The sequence below is a fragment of the Ochotona curzoniae genome, unplaced genomic scaffold (genome assembly GCF_017591425.1).
Source record: "Ochotona curzoniae isolate NIBS_2020 unplaced genomic scaffold, NIBS_Ocur_1.0 scaffold_3835, whole genome shotgun sequence".
NCBI classification, from domain to species: Eukaryota; Metazoa; Chordata; class Mammalia; order Lagomorpha; family Ochotonidae; genus Ochotona; species Ochotona curzoniae.
The window spans coordinates 31,923,567-31,945,645 of record NW_024467114.1 but is presented as its reverse complement, the minus strand read 5'-3'; the positions used below and the strand labels follow the sequence as shown (position 1 = coordinate 31,945,645).

At 40.2% G+C, this 22,079-nt stretch overlaps 1 protein-coding gene across 4 annotated transcripts in view; it reads left to right on the top strand.

Moving 5' to 3' along the window:
- Window positions 1–22,079, top strand: part of HDAC9 (histone deacetylase 9) — a 579,622-nt gene that overhangs the window by 438,860 nt on the left and 118,683 nt on the right. For all 4 annotated transcript variants that reach the window (XM_040964718.1, XM_040964720.1, XM_040964721.1 and 1 more), the window contains 4 exons: window positions 8,372–8,427; window positions 8,669–8,756; window positions 15,608–15,727; window positions 16,041–16,138. In XM_040964718.1, the coding sequence (XP_040820652.1) occupies window positions 8,372–8,427; window positions 8,669–8,756; window positions 15,608–15,727; window positions 16,041–16,138 (362 nt within the window). The remainder of the gene's footprint in view (window positions 1–8,371; window positions 8,428–8,668; window positions 8,757–15,607; window positions 15,728–16,040; window positions 16,139–22,079) is intronic.

Here is a 22,079-nt window from a genome sequence, read left to right as displayed (position 1 = left end):
AAATTTGATATCCACAAGTCCATATCTATAGAACTTCATATATATTTCTTTTTTTTGTTTGTTTGTTTCAATCTTTGCAAAGCTCACTATTTTATCTTTTTTGATGGTATTTTCCAAATGCAATTATTATACATACTTGGAGAATGAAAAGGCTTTAGACCTTCTAATATTATATGGAAATAAATTTCATACATATAGTCACAGACATACATAAATGTTGTAAAGTCAAAAACTGGTCAATTGAATTGATATACTTTTAACATGATGCTATAATACTACCTCTTCTAATTTCTTTGTTTGAAATTTTTATTTTATTGCTTTGTTTTGACTCAGTTGATCAAATTTATTTCTTGGCATTTATCCTTTTTTTAAAAGTGCATGGTCATGGACAATTAAAATTTGGTGTGAGAGGAACATTCATATTCAGAATAAGAAAAAATGATCAAGGTTAATATTAGGTATTTAAAGAATCTGAAAATAACAGTTATATAAAATACTTGAAGAATCCATTCTAAATAATTTTGAATTTTCCAAATCTAATTCAAAATATCTGATTCTAGAAAATTTATTATCATACTTTCTTTTTGCTGTAGTTTATTTTTTCTGAAACTTTTCATACTGAGGATCCATTTATGTGATTTTTAAAAAACCTGATTTTTTTTTTAATCAATATGGTCCAAAAACTAGTTATATATCCAAACATTCAGCCAATGGAGTTGTTGGACCTTGTCTATGATGAAACCACTAGCTGTAAACTGAATAGATTTCTGAGTAGCTCTTTTCTTACCAGTATCCACATCCTGACGATTTCCCCCCTTGGACAAGGCTGTTTCCCAGTGAATCCATTGTTGTTCTTTTCACCATTGGCTCCACTGAAATGACCTACAATGTAAGCAGCATCACGTGCTCTGTCTCTCCAACAAGGAGCCTGATTTGTCGTGAATGCCTTTAGTCCAGTCTGTAGCCACAGGTTTGCCAGGGTATAGACATTGTGGGCCACAAATGCCAGGTTTCCTAAACACTGTTTTCCAGTCCTGTCATCACGCTCCTTCTTTCTGGACTCCTCAGGGAGCCGAGCCGGCAGCTGTGCACACACTTTGAGGTCTACCCTTCGGTTAACTGCTGATGCTGGGCTCCTGTTTTCTTGGCTCCCTTGAGCTTTCTCAAAGAGGCAGAATTGTATTCCCATATGTCCCGTATTGTTTTCTTGGCAGATCTCCCTCCTTCCCCTAACTTCTCAGATTCTAGCATTCTTGGGACAAACTTTGTGAGACATTTTCCCCTTGGAGACTATAGATTAATAGCACTGATTTTAAAGCAACCTTGTTTTTATAGAAAGTTCTTTCAAAGGCTGAAGTTAGCTGATTTTAGGGGTTATATTAGTATGTTCCAAAATATCATGTATATTGGTGAACTACAGCCAGAGGCAACACAGAAGACTGACCTTAATTTACCAGATTGAATGTCAAATTTTACAAATTATTCAGATATCCTAAGGACATTTCTGTTAACCGAGTGGTCCTTTTTCTCATAAAAACTTAAATGTTAAAATAAGCCCACGAAGTACAATCTTCTAAGTAAGGCTTGATTCTGACATTGAAGCTGGGAAAGGAAGCATTCTGCTTTCGCATTACTGTTGCTGCAATATCAATCATATGCAGTTATTTTTCATCACAGAGACTTGTGTAGCTCTGGAGGAAGAATTTAGGATATTTCAGGGATCTGCACTTGCGCTTGCATGGGAGATGGAATGAGAGCTGGTATCAGGTAGGTGAAATAAAGAACTGTATCTTATTCATGATGGTGAACCTGAGATCGCAGGTTGTTTATTAATTAACAAGGCTGCCACTCCTGAGCTATTCTGGTAAAATAGAATCAGTCACAACTATTGCACCAGTTCTTACAAGGGGCATAGAAGTGGGGAAGGGGAGACAGCAGAGGGATGGTTTAACCTTTTTACTCCTGAGTTGCTTGATATTATTCATCCACCTTACTATTTAGTGTTGTCAACCAGGTTACTGTGTTTGGTATCCGTTGAGCAATCTTAAGTTTCTTTCAGCAAAATAATGGAAGCTTGTATCATTGTGTTGAGCTTAACAGCCTCCCTTTGGGTGGAAAGGTAGAATTGAACCAAGTTCAGATGTGTTACTGTGTTTTTGCCTTATCCACTTTACCTGAGTGGAAAGGGAAAATATCCTTGTAAATGAAATATTTATGTTAGCAAGATTAACAGTGTTTTTATAGTTCTATTAGCACCAAGTATTTTAATACCTATCAACCCCAAAAGCAACAACAACAACAAAAAGCCCCGGTAGGATCAAATAGCAGCAATAAATAAATAAATAAATAAATGGAATTTTAGCCTTTGGAACCCAAGGCTTAGGAATACCCAGTTCAGTATTTCAAAATTACTGTGTCATTGTCCTGTTATGGATTTCTTGACCTCTATGCAGAATTTTCTAGAGAATCAGTTTATTTCTATGAGTTTGGAATTTCAAAGTGTTCAAAGACAACTACTGCCTCTTGTTTTTATTAATTTCTTTGTTCTGTCACCAGGAAGGAGAGTTTCTACATGGATGGCCAGTAAGTTTGTTGCGAGGTCAGAGAAGCGACCTATGAACAGACCTTGTTTTGATGAAAACAATAAACCAAAGTGTGCTATTCTTGCCCCGTCACACAAGTGGCTGGTTGCGGCTGCTCTCAGCACAGAAATAGCCTATGCTCAGATATATTTGATCCTTGTAGTTATTGAATAACCAGAAGGTTAAAATGTCCTCACCTATTCTTCTTTAAAGAATACAAGCCTTGACCTCAGAGTAGGTAAAAATGATTTTTTAAAAAACTTTAGTAACACATAAGTATGAATCTTTTTGGCATAATCTTGCTTTGGGTTTCAAGTTAAATTGTTCGAGCACGTAAAGTATTATCTGTGAATTTCAAATTTAGCAAAATGTTTTGGAAATAAAATTAGTATTGAAAGTAAAAATTCAGCCGTTACATCTTTACTTGCAGATTCATGCTCTAGAATTTTCCATGTTCTGCTGGATTTTGATACATACCACATCACTGAGCATTGATACTTCAGTACATTTAGAAAAATGTTAAGGGTGATGCTTTCATAAAGGGAGGTAGTTACTGAACTCTAAATTAGTGGTACACTTACGGGGGAATTTTAAAACACAAATTCAGCGAGCTGATCTGACATGCTCAATTGGTCTTTGTTTAGGAGACATTTATTGTAGAGAAAACATTGTTTTCACAAGATGGACTTCTTCCAATTTATTCTAATACTTTCCTAAAATAGTTATATTTTAAAATTATGCTAAAATAAAAAAGTTTATAAACTACTTATAAAAGAGAAGCACAACAGTCTAATTTTTATTATTTATGAATATCAGACTTGTGGTTATTCAATTATTCAGAACAAATAAATTAATATTGGTAAGTGATTAATCATACTACTCGATATTATGAATAGGTGTTGTTATTGGTATAACACAGTGCTTAGTATTGCTTAATATCTGTGTAAATGATCTGTGCTATGCTGGTTCAGACCATGCAGTTAATGGGTGATTCCAGACCATGATGCATTCGTGGTATATCATTGCTGTCAGAGATGGTTGATCCTTGTATTCTGTGAGTTTCAAATCCACATTACTCTTGCTAAAAGAAAAACTGAGACTAGTAGAAAAAAAGTTTCTGGGACAGGGCAATCCTTCAGACCAAGGATGGGGCAGTAAGAGAGTGTACCATGGCTTTACTTGTGTTGGCTGTATTTATAACACTTCTCAAGAAGTGATGGGAATGACCTGGCTGGCAACAGATGGCCTTAACCTCCTGCGGGCATGTTCTCATCAACTGGAAATCCGTGATGGGCTGACGTTCAGCTGCTGGGATTGGTTGAGATTGTTTCCTGGTAACAGGGTTTATGGTCATGTTGGGTTACAGTTTGTTTCCACACACACCTAAGGTATAACTTACTACGAGACTTGCTTGAGTTAAACTATTTCACCTAAGATTTCTGCCAAACTTATTTCAGTTGAGGCTTCTGTGTATATTAGAACAAATAGTGGTTGTTAATCATCCACGGGTCACCTCTTGGCCACGGGTTGTTCGAAACATGAAAACACAGATTTCCGCTGTCTCTGTAACAGTATTATTGAGTACAAAAAGAGTAATGATCAAATTATTCCGTACTTTCTGTATTTTTGGTATCCATCATCGCCATAGCAGGAGACTTGGTTTATGTGGAATCAAAAGAAAAGTTTAAATTGGCGGTAGTGATCTTTTTCTGCCTGCCTTTTATTTGCCAAGGAAAAGTTTCACTCTGTATGTAAGTAATAGAAAAATAAAACGTTTTATATGTTCATTCAAAAATGTGAACATCATCTGTTATAAAAATCAATCAATTTAAACATTTTAAGTGGTTTTTTTTCTCTAGTATGTTTTATACTTGTAGACAATGGCAAAGATATTTCTGGATGCAGCAGAACTATCTATGTCAAGCAAATATTCTGTCCTCATCTGATGACATCAAATTAGTTTGTCTCCTGGAGAACCAGAGAGAAACATGTATTACCCTAATTTAAACAACTTAAAAATGCAGGCATATCCACTCATTCAGTACTTGACTTATTTTTATTCAGGTGATACTGCAATATTTCCAAACTTCTATAATTAATCATGCTTACGACTGGAAAGAATTATTTAAAACCAAATCACTCGTGATAGGCAGTGTAGTACAGTGGGGTCTGCCTCTGTTTGAGACATCCGTATCCTTCCTCTGTTGCTGATCCAAATGCCTGCATTAGCACTAGCTAATAACAACTGCATTAGCATTAGCACTCCGTGGGAAACTGCAGATGATGGGTCAAGTACTTGGGCTCCTGCCATCCATGTTGGAGATATGGCATCACTCTGGCCTAGCCCCAGCTTTCGCACTGGTCTGGGGTGTGAACGTGCAGATGGAAGCTATCTCTCTCTGTCTCTGTGTCTCCCCTCCCACTTGTGTGATGCTCAAAGGAAGGTTTATCTCAGAACCAGAAATCTGTCAATTGCCTGTTGACAGCTGATGGCTGAGTGCATAAGAGCAGTAGCAGCATTGCCTAGGAAGTGTGAAAAGGAGGGCGGGGAAGCCCAGGCCTTGGCTCTGAGAAGCTTCAACATTTGATGATCAAGATTCTGGTTAGGAAGTTAAAAGAGAGATAACAAAGTCAGAGTTTGAAGCCACACAGTAGCCTAAGAGAGCATCTTGTGTAATGGAGTAGAAGCAGAGGGTAGAGGACTAGGCCATTACTTGAGGGGCTCATATTTCTAATCCAAGTACTGGTTTGCATTTTGACTGCTCTCTCTCTCCTCCCTCCCTCCCTCCCTCCCTCCCTCCCTCCCTTCCTCCCTTCCTTCCTTCCTTCCTTCCTTCTTTCCTTCCTTCTTTCCTTCCTTCCTTCCTTGGTTTTCTTTGCTCTCTCTCTCTCCCTTTCTTTTGCTTTCTTTCTCTCTCTCTCTTTCTTTTTTTGAGACTTATTTGTTTTTTTTTTTTTTTTTTTACTGGAAAGGCAGAGTAACTGAGAGAGAGGAAAAGACAGAGAGAGATCACCCGTCCACTGGTTCACTCTGCAACTGGCAACAATAGCTGAAACCAGGCTGGTCTGAAGTCAGAAATCAGGAGCTTCTTCTGGGTCTCCCACAGGGTTATAGGGTCCCAAAGACTTGGGTCATCTCCCATTTTTTTTTCCCTTGGCCATTGAGGGGGAGTTGGGTGAGAAGTGGAACAGACAAGACTACAACCGATGCCCTTAGGGAATGTCGGTGCTGCACATGGCGGGTTAGTGCACCAAAGGACTACACCAGCCTGGGCTGCTCTGATTCTAACCCAGCTCTGCTAACGCAACTGGAAAATGGCAGATGATGAGTCAAGTACTTGGGTCCCTGCCCAAGGAAGACTCGGTTGGAATTCCTTGCTCCTGGATTTGATCTGGCCCAGCTCACTCTTCAGCAGCCATCTGAGGAGCAAATAAGCAGTTGGAAGGTTTGTTTCTATCTCTTAGTCACTCTACCTTTCAAATACATGAATATTTCAACAAAATGAAGATGTGGGCAAGGGTGTGGGATATTCATGAGGAGTCAGTAGGCGAGGGAATAAACATATCGTTGGATTCAGTGGCCTTTCACTGGTGACCTTCATAAGAGAGTGTCGAGTGGATCAAGAGAGTTTCAAGAGAAATCAGAGGTTGATGTGCAAGGACGAGGTGAGGAAATGGAGAAAGCGGGTTAGACTGCCTTCTCAAAAAGCTTGGCTTTTGAAAGGGAAGCCAAGTGTGGCAGGCGGAGGGATTGAGCATAGATTATTTTGTGTGAGATGTCTTCAAAAAGTTCTTGGAACATGTTTATGGTGAAAAGTGTAGGGCCAGTGCACTGGTGTAACATGCTAATCCTCTGCCTGCCAGTGCTGGTATCCTATTTTGGCATTGCTTTGATTCTGACTACTCTTGCTCCCAATCCAGCTCCCTGCTTGTGGCCTGGGAAAGCAGCAGATGATGGTCCAGGCAAATCCTTTGGTCTCTGCACCCACATGGGAGACCCACATGGGGTTCCTGAGTTCGCAATCAGCTCAACTCTGGTCATTGCAGCCATTTGGAAAGATCATTCTGTCTCTCCCTCCCTCTATAACTCTGATTTTCCAAGTAAAAAAAAAAAATAAATCTTTTTTAAAAAGAAATATGTACTTACTTACATCAAATTTATTTACACCAATGTCTAGCTCATTTTTTTTTCCAAGTTAATAAATATGTACTTTAGAGGCAGAGAAACAGAGAAACAAAGAGAGCTCTCTTCCTTGACCTGCAATGGTGCAGCTGGGCCAGGACCAAAACTGGCAGCTGGAAAGTCAACCTAGGTTTCCCTGTGGGTGGCATGGTCCGGTGATTCAAGCCATGGCAACTGCCTCCCAGCATCAGCTCTTATCAGGAGACTGGAGTCAAGGGGCCAGAGCCCACAGTCACTCCCAGGTGCTGCATTTAGGAAGTTGGCTGTCCACTGAGGAGCTCTCTGACCTTTGGCAAACTTGTAGGAACGAATATGCAGAATTACCTCCCCACCTGCTTCCATTAATTCACTCATGGGAGCAATGCTAGTATGATTTAATTGTCTGTTAAGTTCCTAACTGTTGAGATGAAATTTTATTGGAGATGAAATTTTCAGTAAGCGCAATTAATTTAGAGGGACAAATTCAAACTACCAAAACTTCTGCTACGCTTTTTTTAAGATTTTCATTTTATATAGTAACTAAAATATATAGCAAATTAACATATCCAGCGTTAACTACTGTGATGTTTTGGGAAAGAAAAATCTATGTGTGTTTAAAGACCAAGGAAATAGATCTGTTTTTATCAATGCCATTATGTTTACATTGAAAGATTTGGAGGAGAAACAAACAGATCCAAAAATGCGTGGGCTGCATTGCAAAGATTTCAGAAGCTTCAGCATTAAAGAAACATTCTCTTTGGAACATGTTATTTGAATCATAGTTAAGTGAAAGTTGGTGTGGACCACGTGACAAGTGATCATTTCTCACATCAGACAATTCAACGTTGCTGAGCGTGCTGGTTTTGCAAGGATTTATAGCACTCGACCTTGGTGCTGGAGTTACTTCAGCTTTCCATGATGCATTCCAAGGAACCGGGAGGTTAAGGCATGCCTTGATCATGGATAGATCCGTTGTTACTCAGCCCTGGAATTCCTTCTAGAATTCCAGGATGAGGACTAAAAATTGACTTAGAGAATCCAATAAAGTTACAGGTCTTGGCAGGCATTCAAGACTGGAAGACATATGCTCTGCATTGTTCGCTTTTTCACCTTTGTGACTTTCTTTTTGGGTCCGTGTGAGCGTGTGTGTGTAAATTTATCATTGTGCTGACACTAGAGTGGAAATCACTGTTGAGGAGATCCAGCTAAGGAATTTTCACTTTGGATCTTTGCTAGGCTTTCTGAACTTTGACCAGAACCTGCACTAAGAGCGAATTTTTCCTCTCTTTGTAGGATGCTGATGTCATAAATTGAGACGTTGTTCTTGAAAATGAATCATGCTAGTTATAACAGCTCATGTGCCTGTTTGCCAGCTAGGTACAATTCCCCAGTCTCCGTTCATCCCCTGGCTCTGTGGGGCTTTCCTTTTTGAGACAGGATCTGAGAAAATGGGAAGATATTTATTGTGTTTGTTCCATCTATGGCATGCTATTGAGGGCAGGCAGACAAACTCAGAAGTGTCTAGAAGACTTGGGTATTGTTTGTGTACATCTGATGCCCTGTGGAGCGTAAGAAGGCAAGCAGTCCCCCTGAATCTGACCAGGGAACCCTTGTATTGTTGTTACAGAATGGCTTTGCTGTTGTGAGGCCCCCAGGCCATCATGCTGAAGAATCCACGGCCATGTAAGTACCAGGGACTATTGCCCATCCACGGTTCCTGGCGGTCACCTGCCCTGTGCTTGTTTGCGAAGTCTCTCTAATTGTTAGCAGATGGACTGAAAAATCTTGCGAGGTAATCCCAGAAGCAGATTTATGGCTTCAGAGATCATATAGCATTTTTTTTTAAAAATGCTCTGAACATTATTTATAATGGTTTTCCTGGATGATTTGCTTTTTTATTTCTCTGTTCTTCTCTATTCCACAGGGGATTCTGCTTTTTTAATTCGGTTGCAATTACTGCCAAATACTTGAGAGACCAACTCAATCTAAACAAGATATTGATTGTAGATCTGGTATGTATTGCTGACCAGAGCTGCCTTTTCAGTGACTTCAGATAAAAGGGAGTGAATGGATTTGCATTTCTCTGTTAGGTTGTGTTGCATTTTAGCACTTGCAAACAACTCCAGGATGTGTTTCCTTTGAATGTGGAAACTCATTAAATTCAAGATTGTAGTTCTGAAACCATAAACATTCACGTTTCACTTTCATGGTGTTAACTGCAATTTAATGAGAAGAAGGTGCAGATCAGGGCAACTTTTATGATCCTTAAATGAATTGATACTTCCACAGTTAAAATAACCCAACAGAACCTGAGTTTACTTTTCCCTGCAGAATATAGACTTTAACTAGTCAGATGTGCTGGAAAGAATGCTGTTGCTTTGGTAACCAATTGGCCACTTCCCCTGGTTAGCAGTCACGCTGCTTGTTGTGCAACAGTGGTGTTATTAAAGCAAGTTGGCGTGTCACTCTTTCTGAACACACCTCAGCTCTCAGATGCCAATTCGGGATGACTCCCTGCAGGAACTCCGGGTGATTAAAAGTCTGGGGCATCAGATTAGCCTTGTGTTTTCACATGATGCATTCTTACACAGTGGACTTATAATTTGTTTAACAAATGGCCTGTTTAAATACAGATGACACTTGGCATGTTGTCTGTGTACATTCATGAATAATGAACTGGAGATCTGCCCTGGACAAAAAGGACCAACCCAAGAAAAGACAAAAGAGAGCTGAATGGTGATTTATGAGGTCCGTTTGCAGTTTGCCTCCAGTTCAGGAGGAGGTGTAATAGGTTGTCTGACAAAGCATAGACAGGAAATGAACCCTGGCATCCAAGCCGAACCTGCTACATCTGCACTTAATTAATTTTTGCAGGTGATAAAAGATTTAAAGGCGAAATACGTTAAAGGTTTTTTTTTTGAAGTGCAAGGCTTAATAGTCTAAATCTTACACATATCTGCACTCATAATTAAATCTTATTGGAAGTCGTGGCCTCACCCTCCAGCCCTCTGATTGGGCTAGGCAGGCACACCAATGGGTACAACAAAGACATGTGAAGAAACAGTTAAGTTTAAGTGAAGAAGAAAAGAATGGATAACCATTTCTGGTGTCTGGAATGAATGTTTTTTTGCATACTGTCTTGTAACCTTCCTACAAGCTTTTGGTGCAAGCAATACTGCAATTGAAATGTGCATTCATTTTTCAAGCATGATAAGCTTCAGGGAAGTCATAGTTCACCATTAGAGAACTGTGTTGAAGGCCTGCATCTGCTACAGCAGCAAAATCTCAGAATTTTACAAAAATGAGACCAAATGCTTAATCAATGATATTTTCAGTAATTAATAATTATGGGTTTGTGTGGTTTAAAAGACATACATTTTAAGAAAGAATTTAGTAGGCTCCTACTTCTATAAATTTTGTGTCTGAAAGATAAACCCCAAACTGGAATTAGCAGATGGTGAGGAAAATTTTCTTGAATCTTTTTGAATATGACAGTATTGGAAACTGATTGGTAATCTGTTTGTCCTATTCTGTTTGAAAGAGTACCTATTCATTCCTTTATCTACTCATTGATTTGAAAGTCAGTATAACAGAGAGACAGGGCTAGACAGAAAGAGAGGGAGAATTTTCATCCAACAGTTCATTCTGGAGACATCCATAATATCCAGGACTGGGTCACACCAAAGGTAGGAGCCAGGAGCTCTGTTCTGATCGCCCACGTGGGTGGCAGTAACGAAGTACAAGGGTCATCTTCCAATGCCTCCCAGGGGCGTTAGCCATAAACTGGAGTGGAAATGAGGTAGCCAGGACTTCAATTCACACTCTGATATAGGATGCTGCTGTCTTGAGTGGCAGCTTGACTTGCTGGACCACACAATGCCTGCCTCTGTGCCTCCTGTTTATAATCATCTTATGGAAGAAACTCCTTTGTTACTTTATGATAGTTCTTTAAGGATAATCAATAGCCGTGAAAAAGCCCCCTTTGAAGTCACATTTGTATATTCAAATACAGATTGAATGGTTGAATCAATCTGAAAGTTAAACTGTCCAGTTCATAATAGATGCATAATTGTTGCTTCACAAAATTCACATGGAACACTCTGCTTTTGTGCACTTACAGTCAGGAGAAAAAAAAAAAAAACCCCGCTGGAGACAATCTTATACAGTTTATAAAATGAGTGGCTTGGTAGCTCCAGGAGTTTCCTGTGAGATTACTGGCCTTTGATTATGCATTTGCTCTATTATCCAATCACAAAGGGTACTGATTTCCCAACAGGCCATGGCAGATGAATAGTTTTTGTTTCAAATTCTCCTAATGTATGAAGTTCTGTCCAGAGGGTTGCCTCTGAGATCACCACCAGCCCACAGATTCTTACTTCCAAGTCTTCCAAAGTCTGCAGCTGCAGGACTACTTGGAGGAAATACACATCTCTTCCAGCTGCTGAGCAGGAAGTTTGAAAGTGCCGCGTGGTGCTGAGGTATGCCTCCTCCCTGGTTGACAAGTCAGTTCGGCAGGTTTCCTAAAGAGAAGAGCACAAAGCAAAGGCCCTTCCTTCCCACACGTCCGACGTCCTACACACTCGGAGCTGCCAGACATTAGAGAATGCCCCGATTTCTAGAATCAGCAGAAGGCAAACCTCCTTCATTGTATCACAGTCGGTCTTGGCCCTTTTATATGCCTGGTAAACGCAGAGGCAGAATTGCAGTTCATCTCGTCCCTGCGGCCGTAGCCCCATGTAGAGGCACTGGGTGACTCGGGCAGAAGCGATTCGGGTTGCTGTGGGGGCAGCTCATTCCTTCACAATCAGATTGGTGTGGAGAAGAAACAAACCGGCAGTTGTGTTCAGGACAGGACGCTTGGACGATCTGTCTGCTTGGCAGGTAGCTCTTAGGTGCTGTGACTTGTAGGAGACAATAGTATTAATTTATTTTCATTCAAAAGGCAGAAAGACAGAGGGAAATCTTCTATGGAGCAGCAATGGGGGCATATATTCCGAGAGCCCTGTAGAGCCCACAAAATCCCTGGCTCTGATCTTGCCAAGAGAACTTCAGGCAGGATTTCAAGGTCAATAAATTTAACGCAAGCTCATTCTCTAAGCTGATAATTTCAGATGGCCTATGAATGATGTTATGAACATCCAAGTGGTTTTGGCCAGCGGAAGAGTTCCTCACTCCTGGACAGATCCATCCCCTGGATCCCCACAAAATCTGGGTTGGACCAGGCCAAAGGAAACCAAACAAAACCTTTAGAACTCCATCCAGGGCTCTCCCAAGGGCAACAGTGACACAAGTACCTAAGCCGACACCTGCTACGTCTCAGGGTGTGCGTTAGCAGGGAGACGGACCTGCTCGTGCGGCACAGGCTTAATCCAGGCGCTCTAACAGGGCATCTCAGTGTCAAACACTCAGCAAATTGACCTTGAGATTTTCTTTGTATACAAGAAGATACTTTAAATGTGTTTAGATTTGGAGAAATTCTTTCGTTTCTCAAGTCCATTTAGGTCTTCGTAACCAATCTCTACACTGAATAATGATATAATCACGAAATCTGGTGGACAATAGGAATATGATTTATTCAAACTGTTATGTCATGATAATGAAAATATTGGATGTAAGGCCTTGTATTGAACCAATTTTTAATATACACATGTTAACCAGTAACATTTCAAAATGATTTTATTAGGATCTCTAAGCATTTCTTAAATGCGATGCGTATTCACAGCTTCTAATTATCCAGTTGAGCTCATTCCCATAACTTCTCAAAATAACCAATAATTCTCTTATCTTATTCTATGTGTTTGCTGTCTGAAGAAAGAATATATAGATCACTATGAATCATGAATAACTTTGATGTATTACAGCAAGTGAGACAGAAAAATATATTCTGACGGCTGTACAGTAAAGTATTGCTTCAAAGAAAAGGCACACGTGGCTTGAAGCCTAATCTCTAAATACTTGATGAATGGGAGTAGACACGAACTCAGGATTCCCCAAGCATTACAATGGAACTATTTGTTTTAGTGAATAATGTCTGAGGGAAAGAAAATCTACAATCAATAGGCAAAACTCAATTTTTTTTGTTTGGGGATTTATGAACTAACAAGGATCCAACACATTATGGAAGAACAAGTGCATGATTTTATATGTGAGACATACTGTTATCTTTCCTTTGACCTTCTGAACTAAATATGTATAATGCCCCTAGAGAAGCAAAGGCAACAAGGCAATACTTTTCTACGTTTCAAATTTTGACAGCATTTATGCTTAGAGCAAACTTTTTCTCCCACTCCTAACTAAAATTATTCATACACAGGGAAAATGGCATCAGGCTTCACTGTTGCTTGTCATGGTATTTTGTTTGTCCATTTTCTAGGTATCTCATACACAAAAGACATTTTAGCTTTGATTGTTTCATTTTCGTTTATATGGAGAAAAGTAGCTTTATTATCTACTCCTTCCTTTCCTTGAATATTCAAAAAAATGCAGGAATTTATATTTTCAATTGGATTTTTTCCTGTGTGTATGTCTTTAGAACAAATTTCTAGTATCTGCTGAGATGTCATAATTCTCCTATTCATTGTGTGTGTGTGTGTGTGTGTGTGTGTGTGTGTGTGTTTACTATAAAAATTGAAACAGAGTTACTGCCGTGGCACTGTGCAGGGCCTGCATAGGGCAGTATGCCAGAACTCACTGAGAGAAGGCACCATCCCGGGGTAGTGTCCACTGAAGGACTCCTGGGCTGGTGCCTGGAGTGGAATCCGCTTACAGAAACCTCAGCCAGCACGGTCATGGCCAACTCAACTTTTGGGTTTACCAAAAGAATCAGAGAGTTCACAAGTGTAGGTTTAAGTTAACAGAGTAAGAACTAAGAGCTTAGCTCTTAGAGTAAGAAATAAACTCAGGACCTTTCAACTTATTCCCTAGATGATCTCTGAAACTTAATTAATTTGTTTTATAAATTAGGAAAAAGATCACACACTCCCTACAAGCTTATGAACAAATGAAATTAAAAAAAAAACCTTTTTCTGATACAAATATGCTGAAATGCTTGAAGATTTTCAGAATATATATTTTCCACAAAGTTTTTGAAAACAGTTCATATAGTTATTAAATAAGCCATACGACGTATTTAGTGGACTGCCTAACTAAAATTGGATGAATCATTATGGAAAATTGTATAATCCTTACTGATATGAAATAGAAGACACTGGAAGTATGTAGTTAAAAGTTATAAAAACTTGTTTGTATGATATTTTTGTCTGACTATTTTAAAATTTGTTATTGATTGGACAGAGAGTTAGAACTTGAGACAGACACAGTGGCATGCCTTCCACTGCTTGTTTCTCTTTCCAAATGCCTACAACAGGTGGGGCTAGGGCAGGCTGGTGCTAGAAGCCTTCAGCTCAGTCTGGACCTCCCCCAACGGTTACAAGACCCAACTACTTGGATGATCACCTGCTACCTGCCAGGATGTCCATCAGTAGGGAACTGGAGGCAGAGCTGGTTACCTGAACCCAGGTACTCTGGCCTGGAATGCAAGCATCCCAAGCAGCATATGAACAACTGCCAAATGCTCACACCTTAAATCTTTTCTAAAAGAGACCAGAAATTATACAATGACAGGTGTATCAGTCACACCCGACTGAGTAAAAACATGCTTGTCATTAATATCTAGCTCGTTTTATTTTGTTCCGTAGATATTAGCAAGCATACTCATTGAGATCCTTACCATCTGATTTCTTTCCATGAACATATTTTTTTAAAAACAATCATTTTTCTCTTTTTCCCATTTCTTAGAACAATTCCACTATGTCTGTATCCGAAAACAGTAAAAATCAATTAAAATTTAAATGATCATATACAGATGCCCTAGGAATATATTATTTAAATGTTTAATGGTAGACACTTAATTTTTTTTTTCTAAGTGGGAAGGAAGATAGGTAAAAGGAAGGGAAAAAAAAAATAGTAAACAAGGATCCTGGGAGGCAAGCCATGATGTAATATTAAATTTAGGAAAGTTGGACAAGATTGTATAACGCCCACTGCTGTCTTTCTGCTTTTGCCCGAATGATTTAGGAGCTCATGAACTCGAGCTCCTATCTCTTCTACTCCTACTGTCATGAGTTTACCAAAATGAAGTATGAAGCCCTTTTTTCATCTGGCATCCTTTTGAAGTGATTCCTCACTGCTGAGGGATTGCTAACGAACTGAAAGTTTCAAGAAAGCCAATTTATTCAGCTGGTTGCAAAACCTTTGACCTTCACGGTGGAACTTGGCAATCCAACACACACACGTATGCTTAGCGTTCTGTCATGAATTCTAAAAATGCTGTGTAAGCCATGGGCCTTTTGCAAAATGCTAGTTTGTAGTTTAAACATTAGTCTATTCGCCGAGGCCAATGAGGCTAGTTAATTAAGCCTGAGGGGTTATGAACTGTTGGCAGTTAATAAGTCATAAAATTTCCTCATAAAGCAGGATGCGAGATTCCATCACTGAAGCTAAGAGTACACAGAGCCGGTGTATAAATATCTAATTGTGCCGAAGCACTGGGCTTTCTCAACAACTGCTCATCTGGAGTCTCCAGGGCATGCTCGCTGTGGTTTCCTGATTTTTAGAAGCCAGTTTTAAAAATGAGTGCATTAAAGGGTAATTTGCCTGAAAGTTCAGGAAGTGCGGGGGGTGGGGAGGAGGTGTGGGGGTGTGGAAGCAGGCTGAATGGGAGAAAGAAAGGGAAGACAGTTGAGAAGACAGAAATGCAGGAGAGTGGCTGCGCTGGAAAGACAAGAACCCAGAAATCAGAGGAGATGCCTCCACGAAGAGTTAGGCATGGCTGTGTTGGTCATCTGTGTGTTTTTCCCTGTAGGATGTGCACCATGGAAACGGGACCCAGCAAGCCTTTTATGCTGACCCCAGCATCCTGTACATCTCACTCCATCGCTATGATGAAGGCAACTTCTTTCCTGGCAGCGGAGCCCCAGATGAGGTTCAGTTTATTTCTTTAGAGCCCCACTTTTATTTGTATCTCTCAGGTAATTGCATTGCATGATTACCCCTCATTTTCTTGTCCTTGGCTGGTGTTTTAAATTACACCAGATTACCACATTGTCCCATAGGACCGGGAACCCGCACAGAACAAGTGCCTGACCCAGAGCACCGGCTGTCAAGAGAGGCTGAACTGATCTGACACAGTGTTTGATGTTGATTTCAAGAGCTCCCATGTGTTTGTTTTCTTCTGCTTGAGCATGCTTCCCTTCGCCCTGCTCTCCACCCACAGTGGGCTATCTTTCTCTTCTCAGGTTGGAACCGGCCTTGGAGAAGGGTACACTATAAACATTGCCTGGACAGGTGGTCTGGATCCCCCCATGGGAGATGTTGAGTACCTCGAAGCATTCAGGTTAGAACCACTTTCTCTCAGGATGGGGAAGATGAAACAATGAGTCTGTATAGAAACAACATCCGATGTGAAAGATCAATGCGAATTTTATAAGGTAAAACAGAAGTCCTGCCCCACCCACCTGCTCAACCTGGCGCAGCAGGCATTTCTCAAGCTTCATTGCAGCATAGAATCCTTGCCCTTTTTCATTTTTAAGATTTATTTTATTTGTGTGAAATGCAGCATGGCAGAGACAGAGAGAGAGAGAAAGAGAAAGAGAGAGAGTTTGGTATATTGGTTCACTCCCCAAATGGATGCCATGGCCAGAGCTGGGCCAGACCAAAGCCAGGAGCCTACAGTTCCATCAGGGGGGTCTCCCAAGCGGATGCAGGGGCCCAGGTACTTAAGCCTTCTTCTGCTGCTTTCCTCAGGCACATTAGCAGGGACCTGGATCAGAAGTAGAGCAGCCAGGACTTGAACCAATGCTCCCACACAAGATGCTAGTATTCATAGGCATTGACTTAACTTGCTATGCCACATGCCGTGATACCATTTAGTATTTCCATTCTGAGATGTCTGTTCATTCTAAGAACATTGTCACGAGCTGCCTTATTTAAGAATAAAGTAAATGGTGCCCGGCACAGTGGCGCAGTGGTTAAGGTCCTCGCCTTGCACGCCCAGGATCCCATATGGGTGCCGGTTCTATCCCGGCAGCCCCGCTTCCCATCCAGCTCCCTGCCTGTGGCCTGGGAAAGCAGTCGAGGACAGTCCAAAGCTTTGGGACCCTGCACCCGCGTGGGAGACCCAGAAGAGGCTCCTGGCTTCGGATCGGCATAGCATCGACCGTTGCGCTCACTTGGGGAGTGAATCATCGGACGGAAGATCTTCCTCTCTGTCTCTCCTCTCTGTATATCCGCCTTTCCAACAAAAAAATAATAAAAATAAATCTTAAAAAAAAGAATAGAGTAAATGACTTATAGCTGCTGACTCTCACATCCAAATATCACCTAATTAATACATGGTTTACACTCTGATATATTTTTTTTTCTAAAGAGAAACTTAGCAAATAATTTTGGGTGTGGTGTTTGGCTTAGTGGTTTAATTGCCAGTTGGGATATATTCATGTTTCTTATCAGAGCTGCCTATCTGGCTTCCCATCCACATACACTCTGGGAGGCAGCCTGTGATTGCTCATGGTCATGGATCCTTCACTCATTTGGCACTTCTGGACTGAATTTCATTCTCTGAACTTCAGCCTGACCACGGCCTGGATGTTGTGATCATTTGGTTTGGTTCGGTTTGGTTTTAAACAATTTAGTTATTTTTATTGGGAAGGCAAATTTCCAGAGCAAAGGAGAGACAGAGAGAAGCATCTTCCATCCACTTCCGTTCACTCCCCAAGTAGCCACAATAGTCAGACTTGAGCAATCTGAAGTCAGGAGCCAGGAGCTTCTCCTGGGTCTCCCATACCAGTTCTGGGTCCCAGAGCTTTAGGGCTTCCTCTACTGCTTTTCCAGGGTCACAAGCAGGGAGCCTGAAGAGGAGTGGAGCAGCTGGGACATGAACCCGTGCCCATATGGGATCTCGGTGCTTGAAGTGAGAGCATTAGCCAATTGAGCCATTGTACTGGGCTCCGTAATGAGCATTTGGGAAGTGAACCTGTGAATGAAGTGTTGCTCTCTGTCTTTCTGCCTCTCAGATAAAACAAAAACAGAAATGAATTAACGGCTCTTTTGAAGATGGAATTTATTTTTTGTTTTATTATTATTATTATTTTTAAAATTTTGTTCACTTTCTTTGAAGTGTGATCTTATTTGAGAAAGAGATGAAGCTTCCATCTGCTGGTTTGTGCCTTAAATGGTTACAATAGTCAGTGTTGGGTCAGGACAAAGCCAGAAGCCTGGAACTCCACTCAGGTCTTCCACGAGTGTGGCGGGGGCCCAACCTCCTGGGCTGTTTCAGGCTGTTTTCCCGAATGCATTAGCAGGGAATTGAATGGGTTCTGGAACAGTCGGGAATCAAACTATTGCCAATGGTGGCTTTACCCACTTACTATACTGGCCACATGGAGATGGAATTTTAAAATTGGATTTTTTTTTTTTGTATTTTAAGAAACACTTTTAGAAAGCTCTCTTAATGAAGGAGAATGATCAGATTTTATCAATATTTGCTTCAATTGCAAGATGCTACATGAACATGTTGCTTGTTATTGTAAAATTTCTCGGACACTTATCTTAGTTAAAAGCCAAAGAAAACAACTGTATGAAAAGAATCATAGAGGTAGTCAGAGTTTTGGATTTGAGTCTTTATAAGAAACATTATTTTCAGATACTTTCAAATATTTCGAAGAAAAATATTTTCAAAAATGTAAACAAATAATGAAGTTTTTCAATATGTGAAATTTTGGTGAATTTCTGCTTTACAAACAGAGTCCAGGAAAAATAATAAAGAAGAATACTAATTTTTCTGGAACTGGCATGGTGGCAACCAGACTAATCCTCTGGTTGCAATAACTGGCATGGCATATGGGTGTAGGTTCTTGTCCTGGCTGCTCCACTTCTGATCCAGCTTCCTGCAAATGACCTGGGAAAGCAACAAAAGTTGATCCAAGGCCTTGGGCCCCGGCACGCGTGTGAGAAAGCTGGAAGAAGCTCCTGGTTCCCAGCTTTGGACTGGTACAGCTCTAGTCATTGCAGCCAGTTGAGGTCTGAGCCATCTCCCTCTCCATCTGCCCCTCAACCCTGTGTAACTGACTTTCAAGCAAAATAAATGATTTTAAAATAATAATTATTATTCAAAAACTGCATGTTAAATCAGGAAATAGCCTGACTTGGGATTCAAGATATGAAGGAAATTTTTACCCAAGTTTCAGCTGTGTATCCTGGGGAAAACTCACATGGACATACTTACAATATTTATAGAAAGATACTGAAATTTATTTATTATAAAATCGAGTCACATATAAAAATATTTTACCTTTATTATTTTTTTGAATTGTCTGAAGAGACTACAGAAGTTTCAGGGTTTCAAATTTTCTTTGCCTACATTTGCAACTTCACAAACATTGTTAGCATTATAAGTAACCGTAATGAGATAATAATTTTCGTATTTTATCACAGTGAACAGACTGCTTAGAAAGCTAACCTGGTGCATGAAATTCTCAACATTACTACTGCGTGTTGTCATAGCCATGGTTTATCATACAGAGTTTTTAGATGTGTAACTATGCTAATACTTCCTATGATACAATAGCCTTGCATAGAAATGAGTCAGGTGCATCTAGGATGGTTTCTGTTCTATCATCACAAGGTGAGTAGAAGATAAGCTAGTCTTTCAAAGAACTGCCTCGAAGACAGCCATTCTAAATAATGTGGAAACATGTGAAGGGGATGATACTGTTGTGTGATAGAAGTGGGGCTATAGTGGGTGACTGTCATGAATGGCACTTTCCTTGTCTGAAGAGTGAATGCTGTATTAGCAAATCCTGGTAAATTGTTATGGGCACCCTTAAATCGAGAAGTGCCACTATTCGCTTATACAACAATAGTTTAGTTTTGTGGCTTTTAATGTTCTTAGTTATTTAAGAACCAAGCTCAAACTATAATACCCCTGTTAATTTTGAACTAGACCCTTGTTTGCTATTCAACGCTTCTTCCTAGAAACAGTTTTCCATGTTAAGGATGAGTCAAGAAGGTAATCCTTTATGCAAAAAAAATACTTGTTGGAGATATAACCTGTGCCAGGCACTGTGGCAATCACTTAGGATGTCTTGGCTCTCAGAATCTACATAGAAGTGATACTGCATTAGAGAATGGAGGCGGACACGGAGAGAGTGGAGAGATGAGTTCTTCCTGAGGTTTCAGAAAAGACCTCTTCAAGTGCTGTTCAAACTGTAATTTCAGAATGCTAATCATTTTCACAGTGAAAGTGTGTGTGCTGAGGGGTGGTTCATAGTAGGAAAAGCAACTAGACGGAAAGTAGAGAGAATAGAAGGGTATTTCTTGGCTCAGGGGCCTGAGAGTGGTGTTAGTGGAAGGAAATGGACAAAGCTGATAAAGCACTTGCAAGCAAGGAATTGTCCATCTTTATCTACCATCTATCATTGTGACTGCTTATGTATCTATTTACATACATATCCATCATCATCTTATATATATATATAATTTATATTCCATCTATCCTAATCTGTCATCATAAATCATCTTTATCATCTATTTATATCTAATCTGTTCCTCTGATTTTTCCCTCTCATTTGGTGGGAGAATGGATCAATCTTAAAGCCTTTAAAGACTAAATTTATCCACCTTGTGTGTATATGTATCTTTGTGTGTGCATATGTGTACATGGGCATATGTGTGGGTGTATGTAGGTACGTGTGTGTATGTATGCATACGTGTGTATTTGGTGTGAATATTTGTGTAGGTGTGAATGTGTGTATGTGTGTATCTACTTATCATGTTTCCATCATCTGTCTAACCCCTCTCTGTGTATTTGTCATTTTTTGTATATTAGTCCATGGATACCCAAGTAATTTTTTAATGTAGTATTATTTTCATCCACTTATCCTTCTCCATGCAACCCTTGAGGTGAGGGTCTTCCTGCATGAGCTTGTGGGAAGCCCCTCTCTGTGGTGTTTCAATTGGAGTGGGTCTAAGATGCCTGCTTCTTTTCTAGCCAAAATATGCCTGCTCGTGTGGCTCCTGTTGTGTGCTTTCTCTATCCCAGGAAGGAAGTGTAATAAATCTGTGCATCCCCACGCTTGCTACCAGCTTTCATGATCATTAAAAGGCGTGCTAGGATAGTTCAGGAGTGATTTCTTCTAAGTAGTTCTCATTCATCCTTGAAATAACTGAAGAGCACACTTACGATATTTCATAAATTTTGAAAGTAATCAGTGATATCAGTATCTTTTATGTCCAATGAAAGCATATCTCCAAGATTGTCATGTTATAAAACAATTAATGCTCTTTTATTGAATGCTTGGGTACCAGAGCCTAGATTAGAAATGTTATAGACATTATAGTTAACAGCAAATGCTTTGTGTAAATTACAGAACTACTGACAGGACAGGCCATGGTGTGAACTTGGTTTAGTATGCTAAAAATCTGTACTCCTTTTGCCCACCAAAATTCTACTATCTTTTAATGTTGATTACTAAATGAGTGATGAAACACAGTGAACTTCTAGCAGTAGGTAAGAGCTCATGCCCCCACTATTTCTCACAGTTCACAAAGGCCTTAGTGCGCAGCGTGGTTGGGAGCTGCTCAATAATGTTGGAAGACTAAGGGATTGATCAAAAGCATGAGTCTGAGATGAAGTGGACGTAGTGGCTTTGGAAAGCTCTGATACTCAATATACCTAACAACAGAGTTGATATCTCAAGGAGTGATATCTTTTTTTTTTTTTAAGACTCGTTTGTTTTTTATTTGAAAGTCAGATATACAGAGAGGAGGAGAGACAGAGAGAAAAATTTTCCTGTCCATTGATTCACTCCCCCAAATGGCCAAAGTGGCCAGAACTGCACCAATCCAAAGCCAGGTGTCAGGAGCCTCTTCTGGGTCTCCTACGCAGGTGCGAGGTCCAAAGGTCTTGGGCCGTCCTCTACTGCTTTCCCAGACCACAAACAGGGAGCTGGATGGGAAGGGAGCAGGCAGGATTAGAACCAGCACCCATATGGGATCCCGGCACATGCAAGGTGAGGATTTTAGTCACTAGGCTATGACACTGGGCTCAACAAGTGGTGTCTTATAAGGAACTGTGAGCATCCGCTCATTCGATTTTAAGGTGGTTGAATATCTTCTAATGCAACAAATGCTTTGCCGAATGCCTACTAAGTGATTTCTTTTCCAATTATTACAGAGACTTTCTAATGTTTCTCTGTTCTTAGTATGCCTTGGTTTTTCTAAAGAATTTCTATGAGCCGTGGAATCTTACAATGATTCTTTATTAATGTAAGATCATT